Source organism: Vigna unguiculata, chromosome 7, assembly GCF_004118075.2.
Source record: "Vigna unguiculata cultivar IT97K-499-35 chromosome 7, ASM411807v1, whole genome shotgun sequence".
NCBI classification, from domain to species: Eukaryota; Viridiplantae; Streptophyta; class Magnoliopsida; order Fabales; family Fabaceae; genus Vigna; species Vigna unguiculata.
Genome location: NC_040285.1, coordinates 38,739,528 through 38,762,996, shown reverse-complemented (window position 1 = coordinate 38,762,996; position 23,469 = coordinate 38,739,528). Strand labels below are relative to the sequence as shown.

At 33.9% G+C, this 23,469-nt stretch overlaps 4 protein-coding genes across 6 annotated transcripts; 1 reads left to right on the top strand and 3 right to left on the bottom strand.

Annotated features, from left to right (window-relative positions):
- Positions 1 to 1,011: 1,011 nt before the first annotated feature.
- On the top strand, positions 1,012 to 2,385 carry LOC114192787 (probable carboxylesterase 6). Its single transcript, XM_028082603.1, has one exon. The coding sequence runs from the start codon at positions 1,131 to 1,133 to the stop codon at positions 2,169 to 2,171; it is 1,041 nt and encodes a 346-aa protein (XP_027938404.1). The 5' UTR covers positions 1,012 to 1,130; the 3' UTR covers positions 2,172 to 2,385.
- A 1,533-nt stretch (positions 2,386 to 3,918) lies between these two features.
- Positions 3,919 to 13,391, bottom strand: LOC114192785 (serine/threonine-protein phosphatase 2A 65 kDa regulatory subunit A beta isoform). Of its 2 annotated transcripts, XM_028082601.1 has the most exons (14): positions 13,137 to 13,391; positions 12,154 to 12,567; positions 11,676 to 11,922; positions 11,423 to 11,535; positions 8,721 to 8,800; positions 8,049 to 8,190; positions 7,845 to 7,925; positions 6,696 to 6,800; positions 6,377 to 6,559; positions 6,195 to 6,287; positions 4,761 to 4,900; positions 4,601 to 4,667; positions 4,350 to 4,514; positions 3,919 to 4,176 (listed from the first exon to the last, which is right to left on the bottom strand). In XM_028082601.1, the coding sequence occupies exons 2-13, from the start codon at positions 12,544 to 12,546 to the stop codon at positions 4,395 to 4,397; spliced, it is 1,764 nt and encodes a 587-aa protein (XP_027938402.1). In that variant the 5' UTR covers positions 12,547 to 12,567; positions 13,137 to 13,391; the 3' UTR covers positions 3,919 to 4,176; positions 4,350 to 4,394. The 2 variants fall into 2 exon arrangements, with proteins under 2 accessions (XP_027938402.1, XP_027938401.1); XM_028082600.1 differs by lacking the exon at positions 3,919 to 4,176 and having other exon boundaries at positions 4,197 to 4,514.
- Positions 13,392 to 14,849: 1,458 nt separating this feature from the next.
- LOC114190085 (aluminum-activated malate transporter 4-like) lies at positions 14,850 to 18,205 on the bottom strand. 2 transcript variants are annotated; one of them, XM_028078848.1, is made up of 6 exons: positions 17,685 to 18,205; positions 17,133 to 17,273; positions 16,747 to 17,016; positions 16,237 to 16,373; positions 16,022 to 16,168; positions 14,850 to 15,652 (listed from the first exon to the last, which is right to left on the bottom strand). In XM_028078848.1, the coding sequence occupies exons 1-6, from the start codon at positions 18,064 to 18,066 to the stop codon at positions 15,056 to 15,058; spliced, it is 1,674 nt and encodes a 557-aa protein (XP_027934649.1). In that variant the 5' UTR covers positions 18,067 to 18,205; the 3' UTR covers positions 14,850 to 15,055. The 2 variants fall into 2 exon arrangements, with proteins under 2 accessions (XP_027934649.1, XP_027934650.1); XM_028078849.1 differs by having other exon boundaries at positions 16,747 to 16,857.
- A 908-nt stretch (positions 18,206 to 19,113) lies between these two features.
- Positions 19,114 to 21,077, bottom strand: LOC114189889 (cytochrome P450 CYP73A100-like). Its single transcript, XM_028078610.1, has 2 exons — positions 20,143 to 21,077; positions 19,114 to 20,031 (listed from the first exon to the last, which is right to left on the bottom strand). The coding sequence occupies exons 1-2, from the start codon at positions 21,006 to 21,008 to the stop codon at positions 19,296 to 19,298; spliced, it is 1,602 nt and encodes a 533-aa protein (XP_027934411.1). The 5' UTR covers positions 21,009 to 21,077; the 3' UTR covers positions 19,114 to 19,295.
- Between the last annotated feature and the right edge of the window lie 2,392 nt (positions 21,078 to 23,469).

The window sequence follows — 23,469 nt, the reverse complement described above, 5'->3', positions numbered from 1 at the left end:
AAAATGAAAAATAGTGATCACATAAGACTTTTTCCTCATTTTTATAATCATAATAGAAATTTATGTGATAAATTTAAAAGTTTATGAATTTTTTAGAAAATCATTAAATTTGTAGTTATTAATAATGTGTTGGAGTCATATCAAGATCATATCAAAGACAAAAAAATATCTTTAAATTGGACATTTTATTTACACGTGTGTCATACAAGTACGTATATCAGTGTCCAATACGTGTCAGAGAGTGTGATGCGACTTCATGTACCTAAACTTGGTATGTTTATAAGCAACAAGAGATTTTCCATCTCCTATTATAACCACAGTATAGAATGATAGAAGGTAAGGGTGAGTTAAGGAAAATTGAATTAAAAGAAGATGGCATATGCATAGTTACATGAACATGGCTGAAGACAGTGAGAATGAACCCTGCATCTAACAACAAGAAAAAAAAAGGACCAAAAGTCAAACATCAGCGTCTGAGGCGTAATCATGACACATCCTATGTAGACGTTCTCATTCTGTTTAATTAGCTGCTGATCGGGTAATTTAACAGTAATGTGTGCACCATAACTGACAAAATGGATTATTCACTTACCTAATGTCGGTAGGAAAACTTTTCTCAATCTTTTTACACATTTTTTAAGTATAGCCTGAAGCAAATCAAACACAAAAAGAACTCACGTTTAGGTAATTTGATTCGAGTTAAAACTTTAGAGTGAGACCCTCCACTGCATTTTGTAAAGTGGATTGGTCTATTTGCAAACTCTGACACGCACCAACCAGCCACTTTCTAAAACCTGTCAATGGTTCAGCGTCAGTGTGTGTCTTTTTAGGTTGATGCTTCCCAATTAGGCAGTGGAAGGAACGAGTTACGAAAATTGGAGGCGCATTGAAAATTTGGAAGACCCTCCACATGTGAATTCACGTGGAGACATGTGGCATGAAAACATTCATTCATCCTTTCTCCACCCCCTTTTTCACCTTTTAAGTTCCACTCACTTTGTATATATATATAAGCAAACCATAGCGTGAGGTTGCAAACTGCAAAACCAGTCACCGAAAATTTATTCATTCCTTGCTTTCTTTCTTTCTTTCGTTCTTTTCTCTCAGCCTCTTGCATCACAAGAAAAATAATGGCTACTCTTACCTCAAACGTATACCTTAGCCCACAATACAATGTTCCCAAAGACCATCATGGTTGTGTAGTTGAGGAAATAGCAGGGCTTATTAGAGTTCACAAAGATGGACACGTGGAACGACCACAAGTTCTTCCATGTGTCACTGCCAGTACTATGAATCCAGAGCTAAACGTGACATCTCGAGACATGGTCATTGACAGTGCCACAAACACATGGGCACGTTTTTACGCTCCAAGTTGCCAACACGAGTTGCCATTGCTCGTTTATTTCCACGGTGGAGGGTTTTGTGTTGGGTCAGCAGCATGGAGTTGCTACCATGATTTCCTTGCAAGGCTATCTGCAAAAGTGGGGTGTGTGATTATGTCAGTGAACTATCGATTGGCCCCAGAGAACCCTCTTCCAGCACCCTACGATGACGGATTAAAAGCCCTAACGTGGGTGAAGCAACAAATGCTATATCAGCAACACAACAAGGGTAGTGGTAGTGACAGTGAATGGTGGACTACAAAGTGTAACTTCTCCAGTGTCTTCTTGGGCGGGGACAGTGCTGGCGCTAACATAGCCTACAACGTTGCCACAAGGGTAGCTGCATGTGATGGTGCTGCTTTAAGGCCTTTGAATCTGAAAGGTCTTATTTTGATACAACCCTTTTTCGGTGGGGAAGTAAGAACAGGTTCTGAGAAATGCATGGCTCAATCATCGGGTTCTGCTTTGAACTTGGCAGCATCTGACACTTATTGGCGCTTGGCGTTACCCTGTGGTGCGAACCGTGACCATCCCTGGTGCAACCCTTTGGTGAAAGTGAAGTTGGAGGAGTTGAAGTTGTTGCGTACCTTGGTTTGCATCTCGGAGATGGATATATTGAAAGATAGGAACTTGGAGTTTTGTGATACTTTGGTGAGAGCAGGGAAAAGGGTTGAGTATGAGGTGTTCGAAGGTGTTGGACATGCGTTTCAGATTTTGAGTAAGTCTCAGATATCCAAGAACAGAACTAAGGAAATGATGGCTCGTGTTAAGTCCTTCATGACTCTCTGATTCTCTATTTCACTGTTCTGCTCTCTCTCTCTCTCTGTATAAAACTAATTCACTCTTCTGAAAATTAAACTGCCTATTGTAAATTTCTGAATCTTCAACAACTGTACTATATAATGGAAACATTTCTCAGAGGTAATGAACGAGATTGTATATACACAGTTGTCCTCGATTTAATTTGAAGTGAAAAATGAGATTAAGTAATTTTTGTTATGAATTATTGGAATTTTTTTTTTTTTTTTTTTAAGATGATTGATTGAAGATTTTAATTGAAACAGTTATCTGTGACGAGATTATTGTTCTCACTGTTATTTGAGGTAAGTTAGAAAACTCGAGTTAATTTTAGAAGAGAAATGGATACACTATTTATGCAGAGGTTTTCCTTCAAAATATCCATGCATAATTGTGTCTGGTGAAAAAATTCAAATGGAAAGTCATACGATACGACGATGATACTGTGACTTTTATATTTATTTACTTTCATATTTTTATTTTCTGATATAATTTAGTATAAATCATTATATTATTATTTTTTTTTAAAGAATCAATGACACACTAAATTATATCTACGACATAAAAATGAAAGTTAAAAAATTGTAATTAAAATATTATTCTCCTATAATTTTCCTGCTAAAAAAACTTAACTGCACTTGGTAATGGACAATAGAAAATTCATTGTTTATTGGACCGAAAGGGAATTATAAATCAAGCAAATTTTAATTGAATTTTAAATTCAAGAATATTATTGGGAAATTGACCTTTGTTTATTTTCACTTCTAGCATTTAAAGTTAGTCTTACAACTGTATCTGTTACCCAATATCTAATTAAAGAAAAAGAAATCCTTAATTGAAATTTGTTCAAAGCAGGAATAAGTTTTAGTTTCCAAAATTTTTTGTCATTTTTAAATCTCTAATATTTTTAATCTTTTTTTATTTTTGTCATTCATTCTAGCTTGTTTAATAGGATACTAATAAAATAAATAATATTAATTTAAAATAATTTGATTAAATGCATAATCTAATTATGTAATGGTATGTATTAATACTTTGCACGAACAAGGTAATTATGTGTTTTATCCACTTTTGTTCTTATTCCAACCTTTTAATAATACATTGTAACTAGAATTATAGGATTAAAATTGCCTTTAATTCCTTATTCTGTTCAATTTGTTGGTAGTTAATTGAGTAACTATAGCGCTTGTTATTCACCAGCTAAACTAGAATAAATTCTTTCACGTATATACGATAGATTATATAAGTATTGTTTTTAGCTCTTAAACATAATATAATTTAGCTAGTTACTATTATTTATCAATATATACAAAAATAAAAAATTAAAATGATGTCATGTTTGATAAGATAGATCCATAGCCCCATGCCACCCTAATCTAAAACTTGTTAATAATGATGGGTTAAAGAAACATCTGAGAATTGTGACAAGTCTCCACATGTGAATTCACGTGATGTGTGGCAACATTTCATAATCACTTGCGCTACACTTTCTCACTTCAGACAAGCTAAATTAATGATTCATTGTAAATCATTAACATTCTGTTTCAACCGTGAATTTTTACCGACTAATTTACTTTTGTAAGTTTTGAAATATTATGATAAAAATATATTGTTTGAATTTCTTTTATAGAAAATTAAAAATCTTATAATTTTATGAACAGATCTTCCTTTTTGGTAAATTGGGCTCAGTCTGTGGTTTACCTGTTTCTAGTCTGATAATATTTTCTTTCGACAAAATGTTTAAAATGTCTGAAGTCCTTTAAATTTTCACATAATTAAATAAACACGACGATTAAATGTTTAAAACAGTACGAGTACGACGAAACAAACGAAAAGAGTCCATACCCCATACGGGCGCAAGTGCCCTGATTAAAATCAGAAAGCCAAGAGAAGAAGGCTCGAACTACTGAGGCCTCTGATGATGGTGTGCTTGGATAGTGTTTGAAAAATGCAATTCATTTGCCCAGAATTACAACAAGGGACAACGACAAAGAATCTATGAAGAATACAACCAAGAAAAAACACAACATATGGAAATTAGCATATAATGGAAACTAAATCACATCAATTGTCAATCACTAGTTACTCAGATAAATAACCCATTCAATTATGACTGAAAAGCGCTAAACATAACTATGCAGTGTTACTTGTGATAGTTGGAAATATTACATCTCTTGACGTTTTCAACCTAAACGCGTGTTGAACCATTCCTGCCTAGCTAGACATCATGACATGATCAATTGCCTGTAGTGCTTGGTTAGAGAAAAATCGCACATCAACATCAGGATCCTCACTGAGCTCAACCAGGCATGGACGAATAGTCTTCTCCACCACCTGAATGACAATGATGTTCGAAGTAAGAGTCGAAGACAAACAAACAAAGATGAGAAGAGAATGGAAAACACAAGTATGATACTTACAGACTGATCAACGATGGGGAAGATGGACTCTAGTACCTTTGCCACATTGAACTTTATATTGGGCACTCTACAAGGGACAAAAGGGAAGTAAATATGAATCAGAACTGTATTGACTCGTCCACTATGGTATATACCCAGAATTCAAAAGGTGAAAAAATACCGGTCTTTTGAAGCAGCAACAACCACCGGTAACAACTTTGAACATGTGATTTCGGGCCCCATTACAGGAGCAAGCAGAGAGATAGCACGAAGAATAGTCATTCGATACAAATAGTGTGGATTGCTGCTCATCTCCAAAACCTGTTCCAAACATTCCATATTGATACTACTGAAGATGTATTTAGGAAAATAGAGAAGGTAATACCACATTGAAAACAAGCATTCCAATGTAAACTTTCTTCAGACCCGGAATAGGTAGGAACCTAAAAAGCCCAGAAGACAACCTTACAGTGAAAATTCGAAAAGGGCTGGACCAAATTCAGGAGAGACAAAGGGAAAAGAACAAAACAACCCAAATATATTCATTGTTCAACAGAACTTCACTATATCTGGTTACACATCAGACTACAAGATGATAATCATTTACGAAGGCTCTTGAATTAAGGCTAAGTATAACCCAACGCTAAAAACTAGCTTTGAGGTAAGAATTGTTCAAGCCTTTATAGGCTCTACATTAATGATATTTATAGTCACTGTATGATCTCAACACATTCTACGTGCCCACGATTGAAATATTGAGCACAAACATTGTAGGAATTATTTTGAATTTTGCAGCCACAAAGCCTCACAGGCCAGTTCTTTTTTTTTTTTTTAACAGTTGAGAGAGGCCAAGTATTGGATATATGATAGCCTCCAATACCACCTTGAATTTGAGCTTGGGCTAACTCAAAAAAGGTGAGGATTGTCCATGCCTTTATAAGGCCTATTTTCGTCATATCAAGGTGTGATATCAGTAGAGCTCAGAAACATGCACATCTATGCATTATTGAACTGAAGTTTAGTAATATTTGGTTTGGACTAATATCAGGACTCCAAGACCATCTCTGGAGGCCAAACAAACAAGTTATGGATAAACTCTATCTTTTACTAATTTTAGATACAATCCAGAGGTGAGTTTGCAATGAGAACTGATAACTTTTTCTTACTTCATCTTTAATTAAGCACCCAGACAATAGATGATTCCTATTATTTCAGTATTTCGGAAAAGAAAATGCTGTACTTAAACTGAAACAAACCAAGATGACCGCAGGCTTATTTGAGCTCAACCTAGACACATGCAATGCAAATAGTGGAAGATTTTGCATCCTGTCCCCAACTCCACTTCCAATGATGACACATGAGCAAGTATTGTATTTCAGGAATCCACTTGAAGACAAGTAAGGTCATTCACTTCTAATGATATTGCTACAGTATTTTCTAAAATTTATTTTTTTAAGCAAAAAAATGAAACCATATTAAATTAAAAAAGGTATAGAAGTCAACTACTGCCAGGATAAACATAAAGACATGCACACATACACACAAAGACAAATTAATATTTTGACATATATTGGTGTCTCATGCCATTAACAACAAATTAAGCAAATAGATGGACCTGAGGTATTATGTGCTGCATTGCCCACTCGGGACCAAATTCCTCAGCAAGACGTTTCAAGTTGTTAGCAGCTGCTTCACGAATTGAATGAACCTACAATAACTAAGGCGATTAACGAAAGTAGTCATGTGCAATGTTAGTCCCAAAAAGCTCACACCAGCAAGGAAATGGAGAGCACAAACCTTATCCTGCAACCATTGCATGCAAAGAGCACCAAGCTTGTCATCAAAAAACCCAACCCCCAACTGACTTGCCAGTAAGGGTATATATTCTATAATTGCAAGCCGGACCCTCCAATGCCTATCCTCAGCAAGCTCAACAATGGCTGGTAATAAAGATTGGGATAACAGGTCAATCCCGATAACCTGCAAGAATAAAAGATTGATCAAAATGTATTTGCATTCTAGAATTAACGATAGCTGCAGACATAAAAGAAAAAGGTTGCCAAAGAAATGTAGAGTATTCTGAAAATGAAAAAGTAACTAAATAAATTATAACAACCTGATTCACTTGATCAAGCTTGCTGATAATATTCAGGCGTACATCAGGAAATTCATCCTTCAAAAGTGAAAGGAAAATAGGAAGAAGCTGCTCAATTGTTGCTTCCTGCAAGGATGACAAGGTAGAACTGAGACTAATATTTGAATCAAAACTACTACAATAATGATTAGCCCATAAAATAGTTTTTATGGACTATTATTTTATCAGAGAAAAGAAGATGGATACAAATTTCAGAGAGTAATACAGAAGGTAATTCAGTACGAGGGACGAAAGGCAGATAATACCACAAGGTAACACAAGCAGTCAAGCACAAGAAATAGGTTAGATTAATTTGTTAGTTCCTGAATTATTTTAGAATTTTTTAAATAGGATGCTATTACTTTAGACGTTTGTAATTAGATCCTGAACTTACAAATCATTTTTAATTGGGACGAGTAGATTGGCTGTTTTCACAAGAAATAGGTTAGATTAATTTGTTAGTTCCTGAATTATTTTATAATTTTTTAAATAGGATGCTATTACTTTAGACGTTTGTAATTAGATCCTGAACTTACAAATCATTTTTAATTGGGACGAGTAGATTGGCTGTTTTCACCAATGGCAAAATATGAGAAACAAACAAAGAATGTCAAGTGAGACATTGATAACACTCATGAAGTTTATGACTCTAGGATACCCAGATACTGCAGTAAGTCTAGATTTGGCAGTAAGGCTCTTTCTTTCCTTCAATTCATGTTCCAAGAATGGGGGATAATGTGGATTTTAAAAATTGAATCATGAACCATTGTACAAGCCAATCAAACCTGCAAATGACCTCTTTCCCTATATAACTAATTAATATTAATGGCCTACACACAAACAGTCTCAATTGTGGAAAGTGTAAAACATAATCAAGTTTAGGTTGCGTTGTGCACGACAATACGCATTTGGACCAACTTCACTTGAAGAAAAAATCACCCCCTTTTTCAGCAACTTTCTAACAGAACTCTGAGAGGGGAAATAAGTTTTACCGAAATTTTCATAAAAGAAACTATTAATTACTTTGAATAGCCCCAAGCACATGACAGGCTTCACCTTCATAATATGGATAGTACATATTCCTGTCTAGAGCATAATAACTACGGATACTGCTATTTGATACGTACATACCTTTCCTAAGACTGGTGCCATTCCCATTATCACTGAAGCCAAAGCAGAACGGACATGCTGTGAAGAATCGGATGACAATTCCTGCAAAAGTAAATCCCAAGAATTTACACCTGTACATATAAATTTAGCATACTGAATTGTACAACTAAAACCAAGGAAAGCCTCCAAACAACGTGTTAGAATTTCTTTTCCAGAGACGCATACCTTCACACAAGGAAGAATATGCTGAATTGAAAGTTCTGGATTTAAAATCCGGCAAAATTTGGTCACTTTTCCAGCAGCTGCTATGCGTACTTCGGCCTCATTGTCTCGGAGCAATCGCACATAGGCAGGTACCAATTCCGTTCTTCACAAACAGTAGTTACAAAAAATCTTAAGAAAAATAAATATATTGCTTTCGATTCAGAGTTTGTCCTTCGTAAAACGAGAAAATCAATATAGAAATCGCATGATTTAGTGTATCATATCATGAATGAATTTGGACCCTCTCCCGTTTGACAGAAATAGGAGAATCCTATTTAATAAATCTAACAATTTATCACATTTATCATTAAAGCTAACTCTTGAAATTAGAACAAATTAAAATTATAAAAAAATGGGAGTCTACTTTAGTGCGATAATAGGTTTGTTAGTTTTCATTTCAAATGCATATAAGTAATAAACAAAATAAATAATTAAAATTTATTGAATATGACTTCTCCTGTTAATCACGAACAGGAGAGGATCCAGATCCTATCATGAATATCCAAAATACCAGCCAGTGAACTGCATTCATAAGTCTTCATACAATATGTTCACATAACATATCATCATGATAGAAAGACTCGCTGCATATGTAATATTCACCAAAATAATAATAATAATAGTAGTTTATACCTGGTTGGTTCAGGGCCTACAGCTTCACAAAGTTCATACAACTGATTTGCAACCATGTAACGCACACGCCAAGACTTGTCCTATCCACAATGAAATTAAAATCACATAAATAACACTGTAAAGACATGCAAATGCAAGAGACTAAATAGCTAAGCATACATTTGGGAGTTGGAAAGGAAAGATGTAAAATGAAATATAGATTCAGTTTGTAATTTACTTTAGCAAGGGTAAGATTAAATTACGATTTGCTCTACCATTTTTGGATGTTCAAATAAACATGAAAGAATAAAAAAGAAAATGATTTTAAACTTCCATAAATTTACTATCCCTCCCTCTGTCTTACAAAATTTGTATTTATACAATGAAAGTTGTTTCAATTTGCCTCTCACTTTAGCAAATCAAAAAGGTAATTTTTACTTTATTTCGCCCTTGCCTGTTTAATCTCTAATAAAATACCTAATAACAACATATATTAAATTACTCTTTTCTATAACAAGTTCGTATTATTAACAATTTTTATTAACATCAGTACATCGCTAATTTCCTAACATTTTGATCCGTTAGCATGACGATTTTTTTCCAAGTAATTCAGAATGGCCAGAAAATCATTCCTCGTCCCCAAAACCTTTCTGTAATTTCTTTCACATAAAAGATGTATGAAATTCCGTAGTGTCATTTTAAAAGATACATCGTATTCCATAGATTCCAGGAATTTCAGTAAAAAGAAAAAAAGTTTAAGGTTATGTATTGATGACAATAAATTTTACTAGTTTGAAGGGGGTGACTCTCAAGTCACAGGTAATATATAACATATTACCTGGTAAAGCACATAGCTTGGAAGCTGAATCGTCTATATAGAAAATATGATATGAGCATAATGACAAAAAGATATTAATTATAGATAATCATAGCTTTTGCCCACTCCTAAATGTACTGATAAGCCCATAACTAATGTGTATAGAAGAAAGCCATGAGGACCAAATGATAAGGATAAAGGCCTAATAGTGCATAAGAGAAAGAAGGAGGCATGGAAGGGAACAATTTGGTTGAGAAGGGAGAGGGAATTAACAGAGTGATCAGGCATCGCTGGGGATTGGGGAAATGTGATGTGATGAGAGCTCAAGAAGGTTTCTCTAATGAAAGGATCAACTATCATAAGCTTCAACCATGGATTCTTTGTTTTATGAAATAGGTTTGGTCTGCTTTAAGGTGTGGAAGATTTGTACATCATGGTTTGGTACTCATCTTGGAGGTTTCTTGGTGATGAGCAATACCTTTGATGGAAAGGATATTTTGGTTGATGTGTTATTGGGTTATGATCTGTTTATTTTTCAAGCAAGAGAGTGGTGATTTTGTGACATTTGGATGGTGCTTGGTTGGCCAAAGTTAAGACTATGGCACTGAAATAATGGAGAAGAAGAAACAAGACAGAGAAAAGATAAGACTAAGAGAAATAAAAGTAAAGATTAGGGAAAAAAATATCACCTTTGAGAAAGATGGTCTTTCTTGGAATCTATTCAAAAATATGAATCAAGATTGACTAGGAATTAGAAAAGTTAAGACTATGGCACTGAAATAATGGAGAAGAAGAAACAAGACAGAAAAGATAAGACTAAGAGAAATAAAAGTAAAGATTAGGGAAAAAAAGATCACCTTTGAGAAAGATAGTTTTTCTTGGAATCTATTCAAAAATATGAATCAAGATTGACTAGGAATTGGAAAAGTTAAGACTATGGCACTGAAATAATGGAGAAGAAGAAACAAGACAGAGAAAAGATAAGTCTAAGAGAAATAAAAGCAAAGATTAGAGAAAAAAAGATCACCTTTGAGAAAGATAGTTTTTCTTGGAATCTATTCAAAAATATGAATCAAGATTGACTAGGAATTAGAAAAGTTAAGACTATGGCACTGAAATAATGGAGAAGAAGAAACAAGACAGAGAAAAGACTAAGAGAAATAAAAGCAAAGATTAGGGAAAAAAAGATCACCTTTGAGAAAGATAGTTTTTCTTGGAATCTATTCAAAAATATGAATCAAGATTGACTAGGAATTAGAAAAGAATTTAGCACCACTCATCTTCATGAGATAAGCATGAGATAAAGGTAATTTGCCGCTTGAGACCTAACTCTCAAAATACGAATTCTAAAAGAGAGAAATTTTCTACTTCTCACAAACTTAAGCATAAATGCTTTCTATTGATTTCCATCCAAAAGTGTTTACAAAATGGCCTAAAGCACTCCTTATATAGGAGGTGTGTGGGAAGGAAGCCAAACACTACCCTCCCCCTCTATGTGTAACCAAACACTAGGTTACTAATTAAGAAGTCTTATCCTTACATCCTTCCTAGCTATCCTTATACCCAAACACAGGGTTTATTACATGAAAATTAGCTACTTTCTTCAAAAGTTTTCTAATACTGTAGAGCTCCTCCGTTGCCTCCCTCTCTTTATCTTTATCCATAGCTTCTCCTCCTTGATGCAATCCGTCCTTATTCATGATCATGCAATTATGAATTGAGATCTGAGGGGTGACGGATGTAAGGAATAACTTGGGAAAAGGCTGGGTAAGTAAGCTGACTTGAGGCAGGGTCTTTACTATCCTCTGCGTTATCAATTTTAATGTTCAATCGTTCTCTTGTCCTATCTCTCTCTCTCACACACACACACATATATATAGTTAGTTAGTTAGTTTCTATCACATACCTGGGAGAAGTTCACAATAACCGGTAGAATATGTGCAACACAATCTTGTGGCTCCAATAGCTTGCCTAGAGCAGCACAGCCCTCCACAGCCAACAATCTGACAGAATCTTGATCTGATCCAAGATTACAAGAGCATATTAAAAAAGTAAAGCAAATTCAGGAGACTCTACAACAAAATAACATGGTCGATGAACTAGACAAATGACAGACACTTTCTACCAAAAAAAAAAAACAAAAATATGTATTCACTTACCATCTTGAGTTAGATCCTCAAAAATTGACATGACATCAGCCTTCAAATGAGCATACTCAACAGTTGCAGCAAATTTACCAAGATTTGATGCAGCCGACCTTCTAACCATAGGCATGTCATCCTGACATAACTGACTGTATATTGATCTCAACTCTGTTTTTGCTGTTTCCGGTGCACTAGGGTATGCAATATGAAATAGTCCACATGCAGAGACTCGGGCAGTAAACCATTCACCTGCTGCTAATCTCTGAACAAAAAAGTAATAGCATGAATTGGACAGAATGTGAACTCGGAAACAACAAAATGTCATGAATGCAGATCCATTAATCAACCAGTTTCTCATTAAGTATCAGGTTATTCAGGTGATAGATTTTTTTCAAACTCCCATAAAATAAAAAGTAAAGTTAATATGATAATCAGATTCGCTCCAAACCATAAATGAAATGGAAAAATGTCAGATATAATAACATTAACTGACCTTCACTAATGGTATAAAATATTCAACTAAATCACTCTCCCTCATTTGAGATCCAATTCTACAAAGTGATTCCACAGCTTTATCTCTTACACAGGTCTCCTCAACAGTGCAAAGTGTCTCCAGTGGTGGCAGCAACACACTGGCATGTTCCACTCCCCCAACATAAGGAATGAAAACTCCCAACTCTTCTGCCATTGCAAGAAGTACCTCATCATCATCATCGTTGTTTTCACTCAAAAATGGAATTAATTCTCGACGGGTTCGCTCCTCCCCAAGTGCACGTGCAATTGTTGATAGCCTGCGAATCGAGTTTAACCGCAGCTGAATGTCATCATTTTTCAACTCATCTATAAGCACTGCTATTGGATAGAGTGGTTCGTCAGCCATAGACATTTTGCTTTGTTCCCAATATTTCTGGTAGAATCAACAAATCAATCAAAGTACAGTTATTAGTGCACCAAGCATCAAACACTAGTACATCAACATACCAGCATTAGTTAAATGTATAAATCATTAAAACTTAAAAACCTTGAACTTGGAACTCCATCTTAATTAACTAATTCCATACATGTTACTTCACCCAATTTTCTTCAGCTTTAGTGAAATGTATAAACCATTAAAACTTAAAAACCTTGAACTTGGAACTCCATCTTAATTAGCTACTTCAATACACATTACTTCACCCAATTTTTTCAGCTTCAGTTAAAGTAAAGCATATAAAACCAAATCAAGAGTTTAATAGCAGGCAAGTAGCAACTGCAAGTTCAAATTGCATGCTTAGTGTGCACACGAGCACAACTACAATATTCAATTAAATTTACTTAGGGTTCTCCAACTTAGAAGACATGCATGCTACTCTAAAAACATGTCAAAAGTTCATAAAATCAAAATAATTGAAAATCCAATATCAAAATATTTAGTGAAAAATTGAAAGAAAGAAACCTAGTGTGTCAAATCAAGACAGGAAGAGCAAAACATTGTACCGTGTAGAGTGAAAGTGTCAATATCTTTCGACTTCACAAGCTACGGAAACGCAAAGATGGAGAAATTGCGACCTTCTTCTAGTAGATAGTTGGATATAGTTGAAAAATAATCTCAAAAAAGCATCACTGCAAGGTGCTATGCATGAACACTGGAAACCCTAAAACCATGGAAGAAAGAGGAAGAAGACTATAGAGGGAAGCAACGTGGTCGCACACAAGAATGCATTGGAATCACCTATGCTGGTCTGAGTTTAACTTTAAAACGGTGCCGTTCAGGAAGTTCACTCGGTTTTGTTTTTTTACATTTTCAACTAAAATATTTAAAAAAGATATCACTCCCTCCCATATTGTTTCGAATTTTAGAAGAAAAAATATATATTTTTTACGATAAAATATTAAATATTCACTCTGTCATTATTAGTTATTTTGAACTTAGAAAAAAAAATAACAGGATACAATTTGATTATTATAAAAAAAATTAAGAGATGTATTTAGTATAGTAATTTCTGAAAAATATTTTTATTGAAAAGTATAACAGTTTGTTATGATTTCCAGTACCACTTTAGTATATGTGAAAAATTTAAACACGCACAAGACCGAACAGGAGTAATAACCAGCGGATGTTAGCATTTTGTCTGCATAATTAATAGAAGAAAAACAGAAATAAAATAAGTTAAAAGGCAAAAAAAAAAGTGTTATTTTTGGATAAATAAAAAATAATTGAGAAAGAAATAAAAAGTCCTTTAATTAAGTAAAAGAATAGTTGATAATGAATAGAGTAATAAATCAATTGTATAAAAACTTTATTGATTAAAAACTTGAATTTTGCTTCTATTTCATCTCACTCATAGGAAAAAAAAGTGTTGTAGATGTAAGATCACCTAAAAGAAATTCCTTCTTACTTCTTCACTCAAATAAACTATAAAAAAATTGAAATATCACCACCAAAACATACATAAATAATTTATGTTTTACCTAGTTTACTAAAATTATAGTTTTGTTTCCGTAATTTATAATCATTTTTAACTTCTAATATACAAGTTTATATTATAATTTATTTGATCGTACTGTATTAAGATTTATCAAAATAACAACAATGAAGCTCAAACTTGATGCATAGAAGTTATTTTTTATATTAGAGTATAAACAATTCCACTAAAATTCACTTTTGTAAAACATTAATTTTCTGTTTTAATCTTTCAATAATATTAATTATCTCATTTTCTTACTATCTGACTTAATCATGCAAGACTAGAGGACACATTATAAAATAGTTAGACACGGCATTTTGGTTAAATTCTATTTTCTTTTATACTTGTTGTGTTTTTCATACTTACATGAAAGGTACAGAATACATCCAGAAATCTTTAGTGCGTGTCTGGTTCTATGTAAGTGATGTAGAATTGATTAGAATTAATTTTTTAGATGATTGATTTCCATTTCCAAAATTAATTAAAGGATAAAATATTCACATCGAATAAGAAGTAACTAATTTTTATTTATGCGTTATGCGTTGAAGAATTAATTTTGCTTGAAATCAATTCTCCAATGAACCAAACACACTCTTATTATGATAGTTTGTTTAAATTTCAGCTAGTGTTCTTGGCTTTGTCCTTAAAACCTTTTCTCATGCTCAAGTTCTTGTGTAATCTCTGTAAATAGAAACTCATATTACACTATTTCATTTCAGCAGATTGAAAAGACACATTCACATACCAAAACAAATCAGAGATGGTTATTCTTAAATCGTACAGAGTACATACAGATGAGATATCTTGGACTCTGAGTTTGAATCCTCCCACTTTTCCAGAAAAAGGAATGCAGCTTCAGCTTCAAAGTTATTTCTTAAAAGTGAAACAAAATATCTTTGGTTGACATCTTTCATGGCCTCCAATCTATAAACGAGGAGACTGTAACTCCTACTTCAACAACGGTTGTTCCACTTCAAATGGGTCTTTAAAGTTAGCCTTCTCACTAAGATCTTGAAATTCATCGACGAGATTTTGAAGCCTCGCAACAAACTCGATTAAGTTTGAAGCAAATGTTGCCAAAGTTAAGGAGCTGGCACTTTCATACACGCTGGATTCTGGTTCAGGTATCATCCCATCTGAGCAGTAAGATAAATTTGAGCGCCCCAATAAGCTCTTGCCTGGAGTAGAAGGTTCTATTTTTACGCTCTTGCCTGGTGTAGAAGGTTCTATTTTTATGCTAAGTTTTGGATCATCTCTTATTATTTCATTCAGGGAAGTGATCTCTGGTTGCATCAAATTCTCGTGTTCTTTTTCCTTGTGCAGTCTTACAGCTTCCCAGCTCTCATAGTTGACTAAGAGGAATGACAATCTGTCAATCTTTAGCTGCAATTGTTCCGCTGCACATTGAACATCAAAGAGGATCTCACTGCTGCTTAGCTTTTCCATCCTTTCCACTTTGCTTCCGAGTGATCGCAATAATTTAGCTCCTTCAATACCAACCTTCTGAAGTTCTTCGAAGAAAACCAGTCTCTTCTCTGGAGGTGCCTGTGTCATAAACAATATATATAGATGTATACTGGTATATAATCACAATAAGTCTATTCATTTTTACAATAATTACTTTCCCAATCAGTTCGAAGTTATTTATAATTAGTTGATAATGTGAAACACTAAATGTGCATAAACTTAAATAGTTAACCCACAATACATTTATGGACCAAAAAGACGGGAAATTTACTAATGACATGCAAAACTACTATCTAAACCAGCCAGATTTTCATGGAAGTGAAGGTCATGTAATCTTATATGTTGTTGAGTGCTTGTAGAGGACTGAAAGCAGAAACGATAGATTATGCAAACAACAATTGCGTGATGTGAAAAAATACAAATAGGAGAAGAAAATGTTTACTTCACCTGTATTTCTGAAAGCATGCATCCATGCATTGCCATGACCATGAAAGCACAATGCCTCAATGCTCCACTAACTTTGACGTAGCTTTTCCAAGGATAGTTGAACATCTTGTATGGACCATGAGGTGGTTCCCATAGTGCAAAATCTACCTGCAAGACCAAAAATAGACGTGTAAGATGTTGACACTTTAGCTTTTAAGTCTTGAAAGAAGGGATACCAGAGACTCCTCTTGAGTTGACGATTGCACTGCTGTTCTATAACCCTGGTAAAGAGGGTCATCAGAGGCTTGATAAACCAATATTTTGGATGGTACCCTCTCATATTCAACGCATTGCAGGTACCCATTTACACAACCTAAAGAAAGTACCACAGGAACCAACCTTGAAAGTCAGCAGCAAGAACAGACCAAAAAAATGTGGAACCAATGCAAACAACAAGCATTGAATTATTAAGTACCCAAACTGAAAAGTACTAAGCAAAAACTACCCTTTTATAAAGATTTCTCAAAATTTCATTCAATTATAGATACTTTTATTGATAGACTGTTGAGTTTTGTAAAAGTCATTTTTTTTTCTGGTTGTGTCTCCCTTTAGGGTAATATCTCAAGTAACTTTTAATTTAGTTTATGGAATTAAAAATCTACTTTAATGTTGTATATTTGTGAAATGTTTTGCATTCTTTTAATATTTCAGAATCCAAGTGACATGTGAGAAAAGAGGAGGAAAACCTTCTAGAGATGCGGCAACTCCGTTGAAATTTTTCACCACCAATTTGTGCAGATCCTCCCCAGACCAGATGGGATAAAGGCAAATATTCACAGACAAACTTACACCCGCACCTATACCAATTAGAAGCAATCTGTAAAAAGCTGTTGAGAAAAATTGCAATCCAGTTCTCCCAGACACTAACACAATACAAAATGTCAACAAGAATACACGAAAGCCATATTCATATTGCTTCATCGCAGGGTACAGCCTCACATAGCTCGCAATAAATCCTGCACACCACAACAACACTGTCATCCTACACATCCACATATATCATCATCCCAACGTTGCCATCAACTAAAGTAAAATGCTTTCACCAAAAAAGATGAAAAGAATGTCGCCCAACCAGCAATAAAAATAGAGACCACAATAAAAATCTCCTCAAAAGCTCGACCAAAGAACACTGATATTTGTGCAAGACCCAGAGCAAGCACTCCAGCAGAAAATGTTCCCAAAGCCCGATTGAAACCTTTATTCAGGGTTGCACCTACACTCCCACATTACCACAACAATAAACAAAAAGTTAATATTTTCATCAAGCAACATAATTAAAGACCAAAACCAAAATTTTTCAAAAAGTATTATATAGTCCCACCATTTCCCACATAATTGTCCCAACCAATTTTTACATATGAAGCCATCAATAAAACTCAACCATCAAGTAGAGATTGGTTGAGACAATAAACACAAGCTTATCGTACAACAGAAATTATCATGTGAGTCTGAATCTACCACTTGTTTATAATTTCGACCAATTTTCATAGTAGTGGTGTTTTTCGACACTCGAAAAAAGCATATAAATTTGATTACATAGAAAGTGCAAATTAATCGGAATGGTGTAGCATACAAAATTTTCTTTGAAAGCTCAAAAGGGTGGCATTGAGAATGTATGGAATACCTATGCTGAATTCGAAAACGACGACAACAGTTAGGATTGCCCAGATAGAGTACTTGCTAAACTGTTCCTCCTCAACGTAAATGACAAGCGAGACAATGGCTAAGGACAAGCCAGCTTTGATCGCAAAAACGACTTTGCGTCGATCATTGCGACCCATCTGGTACAATTTATATGCAAAGTCTTTGGACCTATTGTGGAAGCTAACGACGCGATCGGAGAGGGCGTCGAGGAAGGAACGTGGTTCGGAGGGTTCACTGACTTCGTCATGGAGACCAATCAAGTCCTTCTTGGAAAGGAGCCTCTCTTTGCTCTTCTCTAGAAAACTGTGTCTGAATGACCCCACTGGTGCGGTTAATCTCTGTGCATGCGAGATCTTATTCATTGCGAAGGACGAGACGATGATGGTGATGAGGCAGAGAGCATTTCTGAATGGAACAGAGGAAGAGAGTTGAAGGACAGAGAGAATGAAGGGAGTGTTGCCTGTGGGTGTGGCGAAGCGAAGGAAGAGCACATGAACCCGCCAAGTGACACCCTTCTTCCGCTATTGTTATTTTTGGAAAATTAAAAAAAAAAAAAAACATAAAATTTTCTTTTGAAATTTTCTTCCATTTTTTTATTTTTTTCCTTCCTATTTCCAACACAAAAAATATGGTAACTTTTGGAGATAACTAGTTTAAATTCATCCGCATTCCATTCATCTTTTCTAATTCACCTCCAACAAAGTTTAATTTCATGAACAGATAACTAGTTTTTTTACAGCATATAAGATTTATTAATTCTTGATTTAAAAAAGAAAGAGTTTTCTTTATTTGAATAAAATAATATTTAAATTTATTATTATATCCTCCTTTATATCGATACATCCACTTCTTATTCTTTTTTTTATTCAATTTTCTTCTTTTCTTTTCTTATCTCTTTGCAAACATATCTGTCTTTCTTTCTTTTCTTGTTCTTTAGTGCCAGACACTCTTGATCTCTTTTCTTTCCTTATGTCGCCCTTCTTTCAGACATTCTTAATCTGCGACATTTTTCAGCAAGGTAATAATAACAAGTACATTTCCATTCTTTAGATTTCTGCGTTTTTCTTTTTCTTTGTTTATATGATTTGTGTCTTAAACTTATTTACAAAAGCTTTAAATTCTAACAGATATAAAAAACGAGACAGTTAAAATTGACTGAAAAAGTGAAGAAAGTTGAAGCGAAGTCACGAAATTAAAACTTTTTTTCTCCTTCTGGCTGATGAAGTCACGAGAAGCGTGCAGTGTTTGGTACAGAGGGATCTAGAGGAAGTGAAGCAGTGGAAGAACACAATGAAGGTAATGGTTGAAACAAAATGCTGAGGACCACAAAAATATGTGCATGTATATGAGTTGGACGCACGCTATCCGACATCACCACAAATTTGTTATCTGAAAGAAACAAAGTTGTATATGACAGGTTACAAAAAAGTGTTTTATACTTTTGAATAGTGGTAACAACAGCAGATTAAAACTGTCTTATGGAGGAACATTACAGGCACTATACTGTATACAATTGAAGTAGAAAGAAAGACAAATACATCTTGAAATTAAGCAACGGTAGATTTAAGAACTGTTCTTGCTGTAACCCAAATCACAGGGTCCTAATTGGATGGAACAACACAGTGGAGTGGTTGGCAATGTGCAAACTGAATTGCCCTCCTTTTTCACTCACATCTATCTTTGTTCCTTCTGGAGCACTCAGCTCAAAATTTGACACCATCTTTGCAATCACTAGTCCAAGTATTGGTAATGCAAGTATGATTCCAGGGCAACTCCTCCTTCCCACACCAAATGGCACGAACCTGAAATCAACCTTTCCTCCTGCAACAGCATCTGTTGCACACTCCTCTTCCAAAAACCTTTCAGGCCTAAACTCCTCTGGATTCTTCCACCATGATGGGTTGTTCGCAAGCCACCATGCATTCACCACCACCTTGGACTCTTTTGGTATAGTGTAACCTCCTAACTTTGCTTCTTCCAGGTTCATGTGAGGCACCAAGAGAGGAATCGGGGTGTGAAGTCTCAGTGTTTCTTTCACAGTTGCTTGTAAGTATGGGAGCTCGTGTAGGTTGGATTCCGTCACTGCCTCCCCTTTAAGCACTTCTGATATCTCATCACGTATCTTCTTTTGCACGCTCGGATGATTAACCAGCTCTGCTATCGCCCATTCCATGGACCATAATGTTGTCTCAATCGCTGCAACGTTGATGTTTTCTACTATATATATCACATTCTCTTCACTGATTTCTCCCTTCATCTGAGCATCTATGATGTGATCAATAGCACAGCTGATCCTGTGTTTCTCCCCATTGGCAGCCATTATTTGCCTGCAGAGCAATATACCAACAAACACTCGCATTATAAACAGAATATAAAGAAGTTATCAAATGCACCTTCTTTTCCTATATCAAAACTTGAGGCTGATAAACACTATTTACCTTCTTTTCTCAACGTAGTGGGTGTTGAAAAATGCAAGCCTCCTAGATTGCAAGTCCTTGCACTTGTTCAGGTATCCCCTCAAGAATGGTCTGAGCAATGGTATGAAATCCCCATAATTGTATTCAAAACTCTGTGCCAAACGGCTTCTCTCGGAGTTAAACCTCGTGGCCTGGATGAACAAAGGATCCTCTTGTGACTCAAACTTGGCGTCAAACATCATCCTATACATGATATTGTATAGCATCAACTGAAGCCGCTTTCTGATAACAATGCCTTCGCTCCTCACTCTCTCATTCAGGTTGAGGTCACGCACCACCAAGTCCATCTCCTCCTCCCACATGCTGCTGTAGTTGTGGACAACCTTGTTGGTGAAGAATGGCAGCGTCATGATTCTGCGCATTTTGCGCCAGTGGTCGCCATAAACAGTGAAAACCATGTCTTGGCCGTTCCCGGTGAAGATATCAAACACAACATTTCGTGGGCGCGAGCCAAATTCCACGCCTTGTGAATGGAGCACTTGGGTGGCAAGCTCGGGGTCAGAGACCACAACCAAGTTTTTGGAACCTAGTTTGAGTAGAGACACAGGACCATAGGTCTGTGACAATGACGCTAGAAGACGGTGGTTGAGATCATTGCCAACTTGCAACCAGTTACCAAATATAGGAACTGATAGAGGACCTGGTGGAGTGGAAGAGTGGGTTTTAGAAGTTAAGAAAATTTTGCATATGATTAGAACAAAAAGGGTCGTGATAATAGGAATGGAAACACTGAATGGTGAGAAGGGTAGGGAGAAATAAGAATGCAAGAGTTTTGTAATTGAAATGAGTAATACTGATACGAGAGCGGAAAAGATTGGTTTCTTCATTTGAAAACTCGTTTTTTGTGTTTGTGGGGTTAAAGTTAATGGAAGAATGAGATAATTAGAGTAGAAAGAAAACGTTTATATATTGGTGGTGATGAGGTTGGTGACCCATGGTTTGAGATGAAATCCATGGGCTGGGTTGAAAGTTTTTTTGAAAGCAAGGTAGGTGATGGAGATATGATAGGAAAGTGAACATTTTTTGAAGTCAAAATGTGTGTTTGGTCAAGCCAAGCCACCCATTGCAGACTTAAAATATACTGTGATTGGTGAGGCCAACGTGTACCTATGATGCTTAAACTAATCGGTATCGCTTCATTGTATGATGATGGCTGACCAGAAGATATTTTGATCGTTCAATTTTTTGACAATTTTTTTTTATAATATGAGATGTTATTTTTTAACTGGTTTAGAAGTATTAAAAATGAAAAAAAAAAGTGAAAAATCACTTAAAAAAAGATGTTAAAAGTTATAAGAGAAAGTTGTCAAAATTTAACACTAAAAAAATTATTTTCCTTTATTATATTCTTGTACGCGAATTACTTTCATTTTCAATCAATTTTTGTATACGATAAAACAGTAATTTTGCTTTGGCTGATTATTTTTATATTACTTTATATTCACTTCATTTTGATATGGAAGGAGGAGCGATTTACTGTTGAATTTATTCTGTGTTAATATTTTAGGTTTAAATATACATTTGATTCCTATTTTTGTTGATTTTATTCAATTTGATCCTTATTTTCGTTTTACGTTCAATTAGGTCCTCATTTTCGTTAAATTGTGGTCAATTTGGTCCTTTTCACTAACAGTGTTTAAATAGTTAACGTTTTTGAACAGTACAAGCCACGTGTCAGCTCCTGGTTTCCTTTTGTTTTTTTATTATTATTTTTTAATTTTTTTTATTTAAAAAAAATAATAATTTTTTTTTAATTTCAAAAAAACGGTCCACGTGTCAAGTCATAGTTGTGCCACGTGTCAATGCTAGTGTACACTTGTGGTAGTATTTTATTTTTTGTTCAATTTAGTCCCAATTTTTGTTCAAATAAATCAATTTTGTCCCTTTGAAATTGACACTAAATTTAATATCTTTGATACAAATTATATTAATATCTTTTCTAAAATTGATATTTGAACTTATTATTTTTTAAATTTAATTATAAATTATTAAATTTAATTATAAATTATATAAATTCTTATATTTAACTGCTAAATAGAATATAATTATTTAAAATATTATAAGAATATAATTATTTTTTTCTAATATTTGTATTCTAAAATATTTTTAAAATTGATATATACAAATCTTTTAAATATTCAAAATATTTTAGAAAAATAAACTAATATTTGTAAAAATAACATTTACATATAAAATATTTTTGATTTTAATATCTAAAATGCAATAAAAATATTAAATATTTTAAATTTAAATGTTAATTTTACAAATGTTAATATATATTTTTAAAATTTTAATAATTATATTTTAATAATATTTAAATAATTATATTCTATTTAACAATTGAATCTAAGAATTATATTCAATTAATAATTAAATATTATAATTTATAATTAAATTTAAAAAATAACTAATAATAATGTCAATTTTAAAAATTAAATGGTTTTATTTTAACAAATTTTAGGACTAAATTAAACAAAAATAACGAATATATGGACTAAATTGAACAAAAATAACGAATATCAGGACTAAATTGAACAAAAATAAATAATACAACTACAAACTGACACGTGGCACTAGCATTGACACGTGGACACTTTTTTTGAAATTAAAAAAATAAAAAAAAATTAAAAACAATTTAAAAAAAAATAAAAAAAAAAACCAGGAGCTACCACGTGGCATGTACTGTTCAAAACGTTAACTATTTAAACACCGTTAGTAAAAAGGACCAAATTGACCATAATTTGACGAAAATGAAGACCTAATTGAACATAAAACGAAAATAATGACCAAATTGAATAAAATCAAAAAAAATAGGGACCAAATGTATATTTAAGCCAATATTTTATTAAAAAGTTTATGAGGATTAGTTAAATTCAATTTATAATTATACCTAAATTTATATTGTTTTAAGATTATTTAAAATAACTTATTTTAAATTAAAAAATATACTTCTGGAATTTTAATCTCGTTTATTTAATTGGATTACAACTATATATAAAAATAAATAATTTATAGATTTTGGAATTCCAAAATTTAATGTGTGTTTATAACATTTGGAATAATATAGAATTGGGGTGCGGCTTGGATTAAGTTTCTTTAAGTTAAAGTCAAGTTAGTTTAATGTCAGTTTATGTTGAAACAAGTTGGTTTAGATTTGGATAGAGTTTAATTTGTTCAAACTCAAATAGAGTCGAGATGGTTAGGGTCCAGGATGAACCAAGTTGGTTCGAGTATATATCAAACCAAGTTGAGTCGAATTGGTTATAGCGTAAGTCAAGTCAAGTTGTC